Raw genomic sequence first — 18,320 nt, 5'->3', positions numbered from 1 at the left:
AGTTTGAATAACAAATGTGCGCTTTCTCATTTTTTGGCACTTCACAAAGAAAAAGATGTCAGGCTCTCTGTGACTACAACACTGATGACAAAATATACAGGCAATAAATAATCGAGTTCATAGAAAAAAAAAAGAAAAACAGAAGGCCAGAGTGTTTTGTGCTTTTCCTGAGACGTGTCAGTGTTGCATGTCGCTTAAAAAAAGGTCCACCGGTAAATCATGAAGGTCAAAAAGGTTTGTCAGTTCGAAGTGGCAGAGATGTACTTGAGTATCGCTCAAGCCACTGGGTGGAATTGGTGGAATTGGCGGAATTGCAAAACAGAAAAGCAACTGTTTGATCCAGTGAAGATATACGTAGGACTGCACTTGTTATAAGGCTTTGACGGTGCAGTGTTTACCTTTATAAGGGCGGGGCTTAGGGTGGGTGAGGATTGAATGAATAACAGTGTACAACATCTGATTATAGTTTGGGGTCTCGTTCCTCAAAAACACAAAGCTCATTATAACATAGTGTAACGTCTGTCACTTTCAATACTTGGGAAAACAGGAAAGGTGATCTTAAAGCAACAGCTCAGCAAACACAGGTTTGCAAAATTTCCCCCTTTGTCCTTAATGTAAATGATCAACTAACGCGTTTGGTGTCTGAAGTCTGCATCTTTGGCCCTGCCATGGAGCTGCTAGGTTAACATAGCTAACAGGTAGTGGAATCTTATTACTGACCATTTTAGCAGCATGCAAACTAAGGCCTAATCCTATTTCACCCTTCGCCTCTACCAACTTTTTTGAGACAGAGGGGTAGGGTTAAGTGTTGGGACTACATGGCTCTCCAAACGGAGTGTTGTGAGAAAAAAAGAAAAACTGGCAAGATGGCGGCACAAGCAACCAAAGAAACCCACGAATGTGAGAATTTTCCCTGTTAAAAAATTATAATAACCACTGTTATTATGGTCCTTTTCTTTATAACAAGCATAAAAAATTGCTAGTAGTGTACTGATGTCTCGGTAGCTAGCTAGCTAAATTTCCCGTTCTACCTTAAATGGTGCAGCAGGTTCGAACAAGAAGCCAGTGAATAGTTGACTTCAAAATGATTGTCGCATACCCCCCTCTTTGGAGGCATATGATTCCCCAAAATGTAACTGAGGCCCAGCAGTGAGGAGCTGAACTTTATCCTCCTCTGCTGTCACTGCAGACTGGCAGGGTCGCCTACAGAGCATCACTAGTAGTCTGTTAATGAAATGATTCCCTTTTTTTATTTGAGAGTAGTTCCATTTCATAGAGGAAGATTTCAACCACTACGCCTTGTAACTCAATTCCAAAAGGCAAGGTGACATTCGAAAACAAGGGGTAGGGGTAAAAATAAGAAGTGGGATTGGGCCTAAGACTTACTTATGTGGTTTCTGACACTGTATGACGTACTGACAAACAAAATTCAGACTTTAAAGGGGAATTCCACTAATTTTCTGCATAATTAAGCCACTAAGCTGTAAACAAAGTCATTCAGAGTGCTTTGATGTAAAATGTCCCATCCTAGAGAAATGTACCGTGCCAGAATCATTCACAGTGGTGGTGATAGGAACCAGATGTCCAAAGCATTTGATGCCTCTAAAAGCTCCCTCACAAAGATATTACATGAAATGGTTAATTGTGTGATGCCAGAGACATCGTTTTAGGATTAAGATTTTGGCCTAAAACATACATTTTTAAAAAACATTCATGGCAAAGAGGTATATGCAGGTACATGCAGATGGCATGTCTAGGTCACTGGTCCTATCACAAAAAATTGTCTAAGTTTCTCTACGATTAGCCATTTCACATCAAACTACTTTGAATGGGCCTCATTCACCAACATTTCTTAAAAAACAAATTTCTTCTTAAAACCCACTTTTTATGAAGATTCTCACTTTCACCAGTGTTTTCTTATTTGTGATTGTTTTTTGGTAAGAACGAAATCCACACACACACACTCAAGAGCACAAAGGTGTGAACCGTTCCGTGGTTTAAGAATGTCATGAATCTGATGTAGACTTTTTCTTAGGACCTTTATCAGGGAAATGTTTAAGAAAGATGTTGGTGGATGAGACCCAGTAACTGTCCATTCTTAACTACTGAATCAAACATAAAGTCAAAAGAATTCCCATTTAAAATGTCTCTTGTGATAAGATTGTGATGAATTTTCAGAAACTGCAAAAGCAAGTCTGTTTGAGATTGATTAAGACATGCACTTTGCACACGGCTAACTGGTTACTTGTTAGCTACACTGGCCTCGTAGCTCAAATGCAAACCTAAATAATCAAACTTCAAACACCAAACATGTCTTGGCTGATGGACCATATTAGGTGTCAGGGGGAAAATTATGCGAGTTTGATATGATTTTGCTAAACAATTCCTTTAATACTGCAATGTTTTTGGAGCAATGTGACCCAAGTCGGTTTAGTACTGTTTGTTTCTGAGGTTTATTTATACATGGATGAAGGGCAGTTGAAGAAGTCCATGCCAATGTAGCGTGGGTATCCCTCCAGAGCCCTCTCTTCCACCGGGTCAAACTTCCAGTACTGGTTCCCTCTCAGGAAGTGGGCAAAGCCTGCAAACCAACCCCCCCAAAAACAATAGTGAATGCATGATACAAAGCTTTCATCTACATTTCATCTGTTGCTCTTTCTTTTGTAGAAGTTGGACTCAATCTGATCCGATCTTGTAATTTCTGGTAATCATACTATCTAATGAGAAAATCTTCAAACTCCAGCAAGTCACTAATTTACGTCATTAACATCCCAACTAAGTGTCCTCAGTGTTTACAGTCTAGATGATCAAGATGAGACAAGTAACTCGCAAGACGCATGCCATAAGGAAACTGACTCAGCACTGAAAGCGGAATAGCATCTGTCTTCTCACCATAGTGGTCCCGGAAGGCAGCGTCAATGTCATTGGGAATCCCCCTCCACTTGGCCATGTTGTAAGAGTAAGCCGATTCCACGCGGTTCTCCATTGGATTGAAAAGCCAGTAGCTTCCTTGTTTGAAGAAGTAGACCTTCTGGGTCTTGCCCGTGCCCCACGTCAGGGCTGCCTGGATGTGTGAGATGGGAAGGCCCAGCCGCTCGACCAAGTCAGGCCCTGTGATCTGCCTCTCCGCATCAAACACCCAGTATCTCTCACCTGCAGAACCACGGGAAGAGGACAGACCACATCTACATTACACGCCTGTTCAGCTATGGGAGCTTGTGCGCCCCAAGTGTAGTAGACGCCTTTAAACACCTTCTGACGTTTGGTTATGTCGCCGTGTTCTGATGATGGAGACATGTTATACTGACCAATGATACCTCAATTTCAATAACAGAGTACATTTTATCCTCTTGAAGAAAAACATATTGCCACCAATAAGAAAAGCATCTTGTTAAAAGTGCAGATTTCTAAACACAGTTGTGTAAGATGAATAGTTGTAGTTCTGAAGCCATTGTTAAAGAAGCACATTCATGGACTACATTGTGTATTATGGCAGTAAGTTATTAAAAATCAAAAAGTTGTTACATACACCGATCAATCAGGCATAACATTATGACCACCTCCTTGTTTCTACGCTCATTGTCCATTTTATCTGCTCCACTTACTATATAGGTGCACTTTGTAGTTCTACAGTTACAGACTGTAGTCCATCTGTTTCTCTGCATACTTTGTTAGCCCCCTTTTACCCTGTTCTTCAGGGGTCTGGACCCCCATGGACCCTCACAGAGCAGGTACTGTTTGGGTGGTGGATCATTCTCAGCACTGCAGTAACACTGATGTGGTGGTGGTGTGTTAGTGTGTGTTGCGCTGGTCTGAGTGGATCAGACACAGCAGTGTTGCTGGAGTTTTTAAACACCTCAGTGTCACTGCTGGACTGAGAATAGTCCACCAACCAAAAATATCCAGCCAACAGCGTCCTGTGACCACTGATGAAGGACTAGAGGTGACCAACACAGCAGATGAGCTATCGTCTCTGACTTTAGATCTACAAGGTGGACTGACAAAGTAGTCAGTCCTGTGTCTAATAGAGTGGACAGTGAGTGGACACGGTGTTTAAAAACTCCAGCAGCACTGCTGTGTCTGATCCACTCATACCAGCGCAACACACTAACACACCACCACCCAATCAGTGTTACTGACGTTACTAAGTGGAGCTGATAAAATGGACAATGAGCGTAGAAACAAGGAGGTGGTCATAATGTTATGCCTGATCTGTGAACATATACACTGAAAAAAGAAAGAAGCACAGATATCAACCTGTTGATGCATAATGCAAATGTAATTCGTTACATAACTAACTACACACTTAAAAATGATGGTTTTTCAAAGGTATGTTAGTACAGAAAATGGTTCTATAGAACGATAGAACGTGAACCCTCAAAGAACCCTTTGCATGATTAAAGGGTTCTTCAGATTGATGGACAATGTGCTGCAGATGGTTTTATATAGAACCTTTTTGAAAATGGTTCTATATAATACTAAAGAGGGTTCTTCTATTGTTACCATGCCAAGCTTGTTACAATAGAAGAACCCTTTTTGGTGCTAGGTAGAACCCTTTTCAAAAAGGTTCTCAATTGAACCATCTAAAGCGCATTCTCCATCAATCTGAAGAACCCTTTCACGATGCAAAGAACCCTTTAGTCATGCAATGCAGTGTTCATGGTTCTATATGGAACCATTTTCTTTACTAAAGAACCTTTGAAGACCCATCATTTTTAAGTATGTCATTGCATTTAAGTGGTCTAAGCAAAACAACCGGATCTCTTCTGGTTAAAAAGGAGAATGATCGGAATACGGAGCATAGTAAACAGATTATATCTTGACAAATCACACAACTTTTTGCGCTTTTTAGGCTATAAACATGGGATGTTGTTGCTTATTGTTTATATGGAAAGCCAAACAAGGATGACCTCTTGTCCCCACTAGGTATTAAGCCACACTCCACCGGTCAGTTTATTGGGCGGATTGAGCGGTAGACAGGCTAATTAGGCCACCCAGAAACAGAACACAAGTGGGAGGTTTAGTGGACAAATCAGCTCATAAACATGACCTAGATATTCAAACCATCCATCAGTCTGTTATGAGACACTGACATGTTTGTCCACTTGCGTATATAACCAATGATGCTATTCTAATGATCTAATGATCCTTTGCTATTTATTCAATTTGCATTACATAATTATTTATATATAATTCAACAACTAACTATTTAGGTACTTAATGAATTATGTTTGTATGGATGGGTTCAAGTTCGCACTTCCAAATATTTAGTTTCAGTGTGAAAAAATGATAGAAATGGGGCAAAAAATGGAAAAGATGTTGTTTTTCTTTTTACAAAACAAGAATACAAATTACTTTTTATCAAATACATAAAACAATAAAAAACAATATAATACACATACCATACATTACTTTCATTCTCTTCACATATCACTTTTGCCAATTTGCCATTCATGGACGGTTTTTGGTTTTCACTTGGCACTTTATGGTTACTGTAGATACACTGTCACTGCGCGTGTGCATACTTACTAATGCGTTATTTTATTTATTATTTTAGTTTTTGTATAATTCTGTATCTGCATTCTAAACTGCTACCCTTTGGTTTTAGTCTTTTCTCCTTGCACTACCATAGTAAACTTAACTCCAGTCCTATACACATGTGCACATTTATTCATATTACATAACATTAATACTAAAACTGCACATATTCTTATTTATGAAAGCAGCACTACGTACGTTTTTTTGTTTAAACCAAAAGAAGTTACAATACTAGGAAAAATGTGTCGTGGGAGTTTTTCAAACCACATCATATGTCTATATGTATTATTAAGTGCGTTTACATGCAAGAAAACTGATAAAGAGAGCTGGATTTTAGCTCAGTAATCAGATTTGTGTGCATGTAAACTCTTACTCTGATTTCTTTCGGATTTCTCGGATTGCACATGTGTAAAAACGGGCGATGGTATTGGAAATAAGTAAGCAGTGTTGCCGCGAGATACAGCAAAACACTTTTGGAGCGACGCTGAAACCAAACGCATGCTTGACAAAATTAAGGACTTCCTTCATCTTCTAGATGAAATATATTCATATTTTCAGGTAAAGGGATATGATATTTTAAAAAGCCGCAACATGAAGTTTGATGTTTACGTAACGTTTACTTCTGTGAGTTTATTGGCTGGTTGCAAAGCAGAAATCTGATTACTGCCTGACTCATGTAGACCCAGAGATTCGCCATTGTCTGATTACTCAAGTGCAAGTAAACACATTGATCGGATTACTGACAAAATCTGATTTTCTGCAGTTATCGGATTATTAAGTGCATGTAAACGCAGTGTCATGCACAAAAAGAAGGTCTGGCTCAATGATTAGATTTCAAATGCAAAACCAACATTATACTGATGAAGATATGGTGATAATAGTAGATAATTCACTCACAAAATGTTCTGCCGCATGTTGCATGCAACTACACGTTTCCACCAGAGGTCTCCAGATCCCCAAAACATACATAGTGTAGCTTTAACCAGTCATTTAGTATATTTTTTTTTTAGTATATTCTCTGTATATTGTCTTCTTCTGCCTGTGTATATAGTGTTGTGCAGCTGTGGAGAACACTGCACGTATGATATAAACTTTGACGTTGACTTTGCCTTAAGCTCTTCAACATCGCAGCACTGGCTTTACACTAAATTTAATCACTAGCTCTAATGTGCTTCGACTCACCTTGGAAGAACCAGATGTTTCCAGACCTGTCCTCAAAGGCAGCGTCGATGTTATCAGGGATTCCCCTCCAGTGTCTGGAGGCTAGAGCAGGATACCCAGCTTGGAGCCTCCCGTCACGTATGCGCCACACATAGCCCGACTTGAAGAAAAACAGCTCACCGCGGATCATAGACACCGCATCGAAATCTGTGAGGCAAGCATCAAGCTGAGGGAGAGAGGAGATATTTTATTAGGATATGAATTTGATTGAAAAGCTACTGTGTGTACAGTCTTTTGTGGAAAGAAAAAAAACATTCTTCACATATGTTTTTGTCGTTCTGACATTAAATACTGGATTAAAATCTGACAATACAGGATGTAAATTGAATGCAAATGTAACATTGAAATAGATTATCAATAACTTTAATAACTTTAGGCTTAAGTGACAGTATCAGAATTCCATGGCTCACCACTGGGGTAAAAATGTCATTGTTCTCTATTGGTGTCTCTGTTGGGCTCTCTGGCTGTGTCTCTGGCTCTCTCTCAGGTGGTCTCTCAGTGCCTGTCCCTGGATGCCTGGGGCCATACAGGTACTGGATGCCCCTCTTATCGTCCTCACTGAGCTGCAAGGGGTAGGAGACGCTGTAGAAGGGGGACATGATCGCCCCAGGCACCAGAGAGTGCTGCAGGCCCAGAACGTGCCCAAACTCGTGAGCGGCCACCTGGAGCAGGTCCGTGCCTGTGGAAAACAGACAGGGACATTTCATTCACACAAGAACAGGTGTGAGTGTCTGACCGCAAAATAATTCAGTGTGAGTACAGTTATTCAGGAAATGATAAATGAAATCTCCAATTTCACTACAATTTGATTGTATTTATATAAATATTTTGGTATGTTATAAGAATTTTATATTTTACAACAGCCCAAAATTTGTAATTTGCCTTATAAAATTAGCACATACTTTTTACCAGTTGTACTCAATTATAGACCAAGTCCAACTTCACCCCTCACCCCGACCACTTAGCCCTACCCCTCTGTTTTGCGTGTTCACATCTAGGGGTAGGGTGTCCCGATTGTTGTTGAGATAGAGGGGTAGGGCGAAGTGTTAGGGCTACATGGCCCTCCAAATGGAGGTTTTTCAGAGGTACATTCCAAACAGTGTTATGAGGAAAAAAGAAAAAACAGCACGACGGCTGAACAAGATACCAAAGAAACACACAAATGTGAGAATTTTATCTGTTAAAAATTACAATAACCATTGTGTTATCTTAATGTAATGTCATTTCAATGTTTTATGGTCCTTTTCTACATAACAAGCATAAAAAATCAGTAGCAGTATGCTGATGTCTCTGTAGCTAGCTAGCTCAACTATTTAAGGTGGAACCATTTAAGGTGGACAGGGAAAATTCAAACAAAGAAGCTGGCGGATAGCTGACTTCAGCTTCATATCACAGAAGAATTAGGGGTGGTCGATAATAAATAATTCTCTCACCCCCTCTTTGAAGGCATATGATGCCCTAAATGTAACTAAAGCCCAGCAGTGAGGAGCTGAACTTTACCCTCCTCTGCTGTCACTGCAGACTGGCAGGGTTGCCTACAGAGCAGCGCTGGTAGCTGTTAATGAAGTAATGTTCTTTTTATTTGAGGGTCTCATTTCATAGAGGAAGATTTGAACCACTACCACTTGTAACTCAGTTCCAAAAGGCAAGATGACACGAAAACAAGGGGTAGGGGTAAAAATAAGGAATGGGATTGGGTCCTAATATTCCAAAGTAGAGGGGGTTGAATCAAAATGGTCAGTCTGCAGCATTTCTACAGAAATGTGCAACAAAGCTAATGTATGCACTTAATGTTCAAATTGTGCAGCTGTCATTTGCATTCTCCCTTACCCATATTATTTCCCAATGTCCAAACCTCGTCATAGTCAAAGTGGATGTCTCCCTCGCGGTAGGTTTTCGGGAAGAAGGCGTGGGCCAGAATTCCTCCTGGACCGTCGAATGGCAGGTTGTCTCCATGCCAGTACCTAAAATATCACAGACAGTGGCTCAGACAACAAGACAATGAAAGGCATTATCTCCCGCTTATGGCTATGCCTATTGGATTATTATCAGCCTTAAAGATGCAAAGATCTCATTTAGTGATCTTCGTGAGTTCATTGCTGAAAGATCTTTAACAGCACACTTTCACCTGTAATCACTGAAAGTGACAACAGATCTGGGCAGGGGTGTAGCTGTGACCCACCGATGTCCGCCTTGTTTGCAAACTCTCTCCGCTCCTATATTATTTGAATAGTCCTCTATAGACGATGCTCAAATCATTCATAAGCAGTCTCAATAGCATTATGGTCAGGGTTAGAACAAGAGTTATGAGTAGGACTAGGATTAGAACTGATTTAAGGTTAGAATTAGGATTAAGTTCTGGGTTGAGGTTAAGGTAAAGGTTAGAGCGAGGGTTACTTTAAGGGCCCAGGGAAAAGTCAAGGTGACATTAAAAGAAAATTCCACCAATTTTTCCAATTTTTTTTTTCATAATTCAATCAAGTGTTTTCAGGTGAGTGGTTTCAGGTGAAATGCTCCTAATTACAGAAATTCGGCGAGTCAGAATTGTTTTCAGCGGTGATGATACAAATCAGATGTCTGAAGAATTGAATGCCGCTAAAAGTCGCATCAAAGGAAACTATTACATAAACTGGTTACACATATGCTACCTGATGGCTAAGACATGTTTTGCTATACAGCAACGGTATACAAAGGTCTCCTCCTGGTCAAACTACACGTTTTGTTGATTTTCAGAGTGAAAATAAGTTAACTCATCCTCTACAGAGAAAAAGTTAATTGGCATTTTTTTTCTACACTTTTTAGTACATGATTTGTATTTATTTGTAGAGTTTAACATATTGGAAAAGTTAATTGCTACATTAACTTACATTGAAAGTTAAGCTGTAGTTACAGTTTGAAGATGTTATGTACTTTATTGGTCCTACAAGGGAAATTTGGTATTTGTCATCGCCAGCAGGGCAGCTCAGTGGGGGGATAGGTGCCTTGTGTGCCTTGCCAGTCATGAGATTTGAACCCGCAGCCTTCCAGTTGACGGCTTACTTCCCTAGCACTAGGCTACCGGCCACCCCCATATGAGGTTTTGTTCTGACAACAGTGATATGTAGAATACTACATACTACATTGTAGTCAATGCAGCTGGACTTGGGCTAAAAGTTTCAAGCTCTTGCTGTTTACATGAGAAGTGGGAACATTTAGCATTATTTAACCCCCTAAATGGCCCATCAGTGGGCCCAAAGTTTATTACACGTTTCTATAACCTAAAAATAACTCCAAGAGTAACTGGTTTGCATTGGTGTCCCTGTAGTTGCTGAATAATAAGCCTTAGTATGTAATAAGGCTGGGATTTTAAGGGGTTAAACTTTTGCCTTCGAAATAACACCAAATCCAGTCACCTTGACTTACTATAAATAATCCAGTAATCTTTTTGACTTAGAACTTTCACAGACATTCATCTGGCAGCTTTCCTATAACTGCAGCACAAAGACCATTGTTAGCTGGCACATTCCCACCAACATGGAACATAATCTACTCACTACAGCGCTTTTGCATAACTGGGTATGGGTCACTGAGGGTATCAGGACTGGTGTGTAGAAGCTGACTTGCAAAATAAGTCACACATTCATATCCACAGTACTATAGCAAATCTGGACACATACCCGGTCTATTTCTATCATATAAATGCAGTCTGACTGAATCAGCTTCACAGGCCCAGGCATGATAAAGGCTCTGATCCAGGCACCATACTTTTACATTTAGGCTTTCACATAAGCATTTTCCTCTACTCAGAGAGAAAATGACATAGACTTCTTTCATAGCTGAAAGCAAACGAGTGTGTAAAATGCAACAACTCATGTGCATCAGCCTTTCAGCAGGAGGATTTATGCCAGGAACAAAGGGCTTATATTACAACAGTGAAACTGCATGGGGGGGAAAAGCCCCTGGGCTTTAGAATGCACTTATTAAAGATAAGTCTCTTCAGAAGGAAACAGAATCCGCTGTGAAAAGAGGCATAAAAGTACTTATACAGGTCTGGCGTGTAGGTGAATACTGTAAACGGGCGCTTTTTTAAAAGTAGGGTGAATCTGAAGCGCTTGTCTGCATGCCAAACCCGTGCATATTTGGAGCGGGGAGGAAGATAAAAAAAACATCCCTCGAAGGCACCCAGCGCTAATAAAGTGCAGCAAAACAAGTCCTGCTTTGCAACATTCACGTTAGCTTTTCAAAGAGAGAGAAAGGATAATAGAGAGCGGGATTCTGAGCATGCGTGTGTGTGTTGGGTCTCTGTGTGCAGGGCATAACACAGCAGTCTGAGGAAAACACCTGACAGGTGTGTGCAGGCATGACCTTCCTCTTCACCCACTCTCATTTAACCAAGAAAACGGGTCTCTCTCTGTGTGTACACGCTCACGTGTTTATGTGAACTTTTTTTTTTTTTTTACATTTTCAGGATAGATGATGACTTTGCATTGTTGACTTCCATGACTTTTTGTCATGGAACTGTCCATTTAAAAGCTGTATTTACACAGTTACTTTAATATATGTAATAAATATAGGTCACGTTACTATTATTACATATAGGTACTTAGATATGTACAATTCATATGGGTCATATTTTTATTACATATAGGTACTTGCATATCGCTGCTGTTGGGACAAAACCTCGTTTCTCTATTTTTGTCGTTTTTCAGTTTTTGACATAATTTGAAAATACCTGTTGTTCTTTATATTGTTTGTAAATTTCATGATGAATAGAGCAAAGAAAATGGCAAAAAACTGGAAAATATTCTGGTTCAGTTGACTTACATTAAAAGTAAAGTATGTTTTTTTTTTTTTTCCTTCTCTTGTAAAGTTACCATTTTGGAGATTCCAGGTTTTGTTCTGACAACAGCGATGTGTATAACACCTATGGGTCATATGGTTATTATATATAGGTACTTACATATATATAATACATATGAAAATGCTCATCAAAATGCATATGGGTCATGTTATTATTACATAGGTACTTATGTAGGTAAATATGTACATTGTAGGGGCCATATTATATTGCTATACATATTATATATATACATACTGTAGTATGCAAAGGTTTATGCACCCCTAGTCAAATTCCATGTTTCTGTTGATTTTCTATGTGTAAAAAGCACGTCCTCTACAGAGAAAACATTTCTATATGTTGATTATAACATACGGGGTAACAAATATATATATATATATATATATATATATATATATATATATATATATATATATATAATTTGTCCTGTGCAAAAGTTATGACACATTTTATGTGTAATGTTTTATTGTGTCCCTACATGCAAAACCCAGCAAATAAATAGAAATAGTGCACTAAAATTTACTACTCATAATATGGTACATATAATTATTACATGTATGTTCTTACTTATCTAAATAATACATATGGGGCATGAGTATGACCCCATGTCCTGATAAGGTATAAAAACAAGCTTGTGTGTGTGTGTGTACGTTAGAGATGCAGTGCAGATTATCTCCTATCTTCTGATCTCTCATCTTCTTAGTCACAGAAGCCTCTGTGTTTGTGCAGTGGTATGAATACCCTCTCCCTCCTGTGTGTGCAGCTGGACAGAGATGCAACTCTGTGATTTAGGAGTTAAACAATGGCTTATGATTTATGAAAGGAAAGCAGTGCTAACAATGCACTCTAAGTATAAGCTAACCCTTAATCTACATTCCTGATCCACTGTATGGGTGTTTATGTACTGACTGTAGCCCATCTGTTTGGTTTACAATCCACATCATCACTGGTCAGTTTCTGATCAGGACAGCTGTTGTCCAGATATTATTTGGGTGGAGGTCCATTCTAACTGGAGTTTTAGACACATTAGTGTCACTGCTAGGCTGAGAGTGGACCTCCACCCAAAAATATTCAGACAGGAGCGACTCTGTGGTAAAATGAGCTTCTGTCTCCTCTAACTGAACATTAGCAAGGAAGAGCTGCAACAGAAGGGTTTCTAATAAAGTGGCCAGTGAATGCGCATATATATATATAGCCATAACAATTTATGTAAAAATATCAGATGTTTAAAATATCACAAGTGGCCAGTGTAGGGTTCTCCTTTAGCAGCTGTAGCCAGTCAGCAGCCTGTCCATGTTGTCCACCCTCACACACACACATATACAAACACATACATACACAGACACACACACAGCAGGCCATGTAGGAGGAGAACAGAGTGAAGGACACAGCACCTCCACACTTTAATTCAACACGGGTTCGCCTAACACCATGTGTAATATAAATGTGTAGGGGGTGAACAGTGTGAAGACTGAAAATGTATTATTTTATACATTCTTCACAGAAAATGAGCAAAGACCAAATAATCTGAGGTTAAAATAATGATAAACGAATCATTAAAATAATGTGTTCTTTTGGTATAAATTGAGAATGGGTCCCACAGACCTGAACACCACATAAGGGTTAAAGGGTCAAACTAGGAAAATGCATTAAAGGTATAAAAATCAGCATTATTTTTAAACAATATTAAAGGCTTCTTTAGTGCTTATAATAATACTTTATATATCATGTTTTTTGGCTTAATGGATCAATAACTGAAAAATAAAACTAGAGTTTGGGGCATTAAGGCGTTATTGAACGAATGAAGCTGCTATTCCGTGAGAATGCGCTCCAGGCGTAAGTGTTTTGGAAATTCCAAAACCACAGAGGTACCTCTGAGATCACTGTGGAAAACCCGAGCACCTGTTATCTACAAGTTGTCGGAAAGTGCGCATGATTCAGAGGAGTGGGGATTCACCTGACAAAGTCGATGATGATATCAGCTGGGCCTCCGGTGACCTCAGTGAAGGTCAGGGGGGTGACCTCGCTCCAAATCTTTAAGGCCTCCTGAAAGACTTGCCGCACTTTCTCCAATCTCACCTGCGACGGTGTCCGTAGGATCCTAAAACACACACAGTCGCACATTATAGACCACACTTTTCCAAACCTGAGTCATGAAAAGGTACAACTGAAAATGTGGATGTACCTTTAAAACGCATTGAAGACACACAATGAGCCTTTAAAGACCATGTTGTACCTTCCAGGGTAAACTCACATTTTTTTATACCTTGAAACAGTTCCCTTTTTCCAACAGTGCATTTGGCAGTATACATATACCATATATAGTACTGTGCGAAAGTTTAGGCCACCTCAAACAGACTCACTATGATTTTACTGTAACTTTAATCTAGCAAATCTAAACCTGCACATATATTTTGTACTTCTTTTGTCCATATCTTCTATAATTTAGAATGTGTGTATATATATATATATATATATATATATATATATATATATATATATATATATATATATACACAGACATATATATATAAACCACTAATTGCATATATGTAAATGTGTACAACTGTACATATCATAGCTTTTATTTCATAACATATTACTGTTACAAACTGTACATTGTACCGTAACTGTACATTGTGTGGAAATTTTATGATGAATGGACCAAAAGAAATAGCACAAAATTACTTGGAAAAAAGTCTGGTTCCACTGACTTACATTAAAAGTAAAGTATGTTTATATATTTCCCCACAATGAACCATTTCACACCAAACCACCAGAATGACTGTGCTTACATCTCAGTTACTGAGATATGCAGAAAATTGTTGGAATTACCCTTTAAGAACATCTTTTTCCTTCTTAAATTTTTGACCATTTTGGACAAGATTTTGTTCTGACAGCAACGATATATATATTGCATTTTTGCAGTTGGCTTTTAACATAATTTTATATTGAGAATAGCAACAATAAAGGTCCCGAACACAGTTGAAACCTTATTACAACAAATTGGTTCATTTCATAAAAAGTTTAAAAACAGCATTAAAGACCACCCACACAACCTTATTTTAACCCGTGCTGTACTTCCCCGGTAATAATCCCAGCGTATGGAGCGTCTGCCAGCATGCAGGCAAGACCGTGACTCATGAACCACAAAACTGTGCTTTTTTGGCACTCACTAATCTGCAGCCTGCATCACAGACACAGACAGCACCAACAGCAGCCTGGACATCTGATACATCTGAGAGTGTGAGTGGGACATGTGAGGGTTACTGAGTACTCAGGGTTTATCCTCATGGCTGTGAATGGAAATATCAGTCACCAGAAACGTCTCTTTCAGCACCTCAGGCTCAGCAATGAAAACACACTGTCATATCTCTTAGTAAATCCCTGTGCTGTATTTTCCAGCTATGAGCTATTATAATGTAACAGCTTATCGGTTTGTAAGGTTAATCCTCCAATATATTGTCACTGCCATATCAAATATCTCGTTTTTTGGTTGTTTTCATTTTAAATGTTACACCTCATGATAATAACAGCTGCCCTTTACCTTACAATAACTTTCACTAATGTTAAGAACACATTTTTCCTTCTCCTATAAGATCAATATTTTGGAGACATGAGGTTTTGTTATGACAGCGGCAATATAACAATAAAAATATTCCTCTAGCTCCTGATTCATCCTTCTGAACTGTGGTCAACAGGTCTGGAACCACTTATCGATTTGTCAGTTGTTATTGATTAAAGGCATGACATTTTTTCTTTCTATATGAATGCATGACCACTGCATGCGCTGACCCACTATGCCAAACTCCAATCCTAGTTTTACTTCATTTACACACCAGGGGACTTCAAGCACGACAAGATACATTCAGGGCAATATTTACCATATATGGACAAAATTTTTGGGACTCCCCTTCTATTTATTGAGTTCAGGTGTTTTAGCCACACCCATTGCTAACAGGTGGATCAAATTAAGAACATAGCCTTGCAGTCTCAATAGACAAACACTGGCAGTAGAGGGTCGTACTGATGAGCTCAGTGACTTTAATCATGGCACTGTCATAGGATGCCACCTCTGCCACAAGTCAGTATATGAAATTTCTGTCCTGCTAGATCTGCCCCTGTCAACTGAAAGTGCTATTATTGTGAAATGGAAGCACGTCGGAGCAGCAACAGCTCAGCCACGAAGAGGTAAACCACACAAACTCACAGAGTGGGGCTGCTGAGTGCTGAAGCGCACAGTGTCTATCCTCTGTTAAATCACTCACTAAAGAGTTCCAAATTGCCTCTGGAAGCAGCATCAGCAAAAGAACTGTGTGTTAGGAGCTTCATAAAATGGGTTTCCATGGTTGAGCAGCTACACATAAGCTTAAGATCAAAATGCACAGTGCCAAGCAGCGGTGGGAGTAGTGTACAGCACACTGCCTCTGGACAGTGGAAACGTATTCCGTGGAGCGACAAATCGCGCTTCTCTATCTGTCAGTCTGATCGACGAGTCTGGGGTTGGTGAATGCCAGGAGAACGTTACCTGCCTGACTGCACTGTGCCAGCTGTAAAGTTTGGTGGAGGAGGGATGATGATATGGGGTTGTTTTTCAGGGGTTGGTCTAGAACCCTTAGATCCAGTGAAGGGAAATCTTAATACTTCAGCACCAAGACATTTTGGACAATTCTACACTTAGAACTTTGTGGAAACAGTTTGGGGAAGAACCTTTTCAGTTCCAGCATGACTGAGCCCCAGTGCACAAAGCAAGGTCCATAAAGGCCTGGCTGGGTGAGTTTGGTGTGAGTTTGGGGACGTGAAAGACGAATAAGAAAAATGTACAATATGACCCCGACCTCCTTCATCAGAGTAGTTGGTGAGCATATAGGTCCACGCTAGTCATAATAAAACAGATCAGTGTATAGAATTGGAGATTTCTGTGAGCTGCTGTTTCCTATCACTGTATAAAAGAAGCTCCATGCTGCCTTCATTGGTGGATGCACTTCAATAGTTTCTGAGCGTGTGCACACATTCAGAACACAATTTACATCACTGTGGAAACATTTATTATTGACTTGTTTCATCAGAGTAACAATAAAAGGGCGCTGAATTGTGAATATTGATATGTTTGCTTGCTCAAAAAGGTAGTCTGTAACACAAAAGAAAAGAATTCTACTGGTTTTTCTCAATTTCTGCATATTTCGTTAGGTCAGAGTGGTCTGATGTGAAAGAGAAGCCTACAGACTTGGTTTTATTTACAGCGGTGGTGATAGGAACCAGGTGTCGCAACGTTTACAATGAAAGCCATTTTATTTACTATCCAAACCACCAGTGAACCTACACGAGTTTTATATGGAATGCTGATGATGGTAAAATAGTGATACATCTGAAAAAATATGTTTTCTTTGGGTACTGTTTTGCCTCACAACAACCTGCATTTACCTCTCTGAAACTAAATTATTATTATTATTATTATTATTATTATTATTACTAGACCAAACCTAATCTCAAAACTACCATAAAACAATGTCTCAGGCATCAGGCAGTGCATTCATAATCATTTAATCTAATAACTTTCTGCAAAGAAGCTTTTAGGCTACGTTCACATTACCAGGCTAAAGTGGCACAAATCTGATTTTTTGCCCTAATGTGGCTCAGATCTGATGTTTTCAGAGATGTGGACACGCAAATCTGATCTTTTCAAATCCGACATGAGCCACTTTCACATGTGGTCCTAGATTAAATACGTATCCGATTTGTGGTCATGCGACCTTAATGTGACGCTCAGATCTGAATTCATGTGCTTTTTTTCCACAGCGCGTGCGCCATCATTCAGCGTTACCATGGCAGCAGCGCCGGACAGAAGTTAAAGCCTGTAAACGGTGGAAAAGCAACACATCTCACCTTTTTCTCCTTCGTCTCGCTCTAATAATGAAGCTGAGAGCTGATCAAAGTTAATTATCTTCTCAGCGAAGCTCGTTCTGCTCGTTAGTTTGTGCTGATGATGCACGTGATTCATTCACGTGACGTTACTGAGTAGGATGAGCTTATGAGGGTCATTTCAGGACGCCGGTTCGTCACATTAATGACAGATTTGAGTCACTTACTTAAACAAGTGTGAACCATCATGTCAGAGAGATCGGATCTGAGAAATGAGGCTTGTAATGTGAACTCTGAAAACTCACTGAATTTACTTGATTCAAGTGTGCATGTGAATAAAATACATTAACACATTTGCCAAAAGTAAGTAATGTTAATAACAGTGATCATGCTGACGTAATATCATTTCATTCATGTAGAACCAATGTACACATTGGAATCAAGTAAATTCAACATTTTTTAGTGTTATAATTGAAGCCAATGAGATTTGCTTCAGTAACGCTTCTCTTACAGGGAAGCATGTAGTAATTCTGATCCACGATAATTAACCTACGATGCAGACATGTCAGATAGAGGTACTGCAGCAGTGATAATACACTACAGCTTAAAGCCAAGTCTCAGGCATAATGACAAATCCCGGGAGCCGTCAGACTCTCATTAAAGCTGGGGCCCACCGTTCCCCACCCGGAGAGGGAGCCCTGCGCTGGGATTCATAAAACCTCTCGGACCAGGAGTGCTGATCCAGGACCTGTGACTGAGCTCATTCCACGCGGAGGAGGAATCTGATCCTACATCAGCATTTCTGCTGAATACAGGCTTCACAGAGTCCATCATTAACAGTCATCAGGACATGACCTCAGCA

At 39.6% G+C, this 18,320-nt stretch overlaps 1 protein-coding gene across 1 annotated transcript in view; it reads right to left on the bottom strand.

Annotated features, from left to right (window-relative positions):
* Positions 1-1,947: 1,947 nt before the first annotated feature.
* mmp11b (matrix metallopeptidase 11b) overlaps positions 1,948-18,320 on the bottom strand; it is a 38,285-nt gene continuing 21,912 nt past the window's right edge. Inside the window, exons 3-8 of the mRNA XM_036589056.1 lie at positions 13,554-13,697; positions 8,590-8,723; positions 7,170-7,438; positions 6,721-6,925; positions 2,893-3,153; positions 1,948-2,581 (exon numbers count right to left, since the gene is read on the bottom strand). Of these exons, the coding sequence (XP_036444949.1) occupies positions 2,454-2,581; positions 2,893-3,153; positions 6,721-6,925; positions 7,170-7,438; positions 8,590-8,723; positions 13,554-13,697 (1,141 nt within the window). The 3' untranslated portion in view covers positions 1,948-2,453. The remainder of the gene's footprint in view (positions 2,582-2,892; positions 3,154-6,720; positions 6,926-7,169; positions 7,439-8,589; positions 8,724-13,553; positions 13,698-18,320) is intronic.

This window comes from Colossoma macropomum, unplaced genomic scaffold, assembly GCF_904425465.1.
Source record: "Colossoma macropomum unplaced genomic scaffold, Colossoma_macropomum, whole genome shotgun sequence".
Taxonomy (NCBI): Eukaryota; Metazoa; Chordata; class Actinopteri; order Characiformes; family Serrasalmidae; genus Colossoma; species Colossoma macropomum.
The sequence above is the reverse complement of the archived record's forward strand: the minus strand, read 5'-3'. Positions and strand labels throughout refer to the sequence as shown.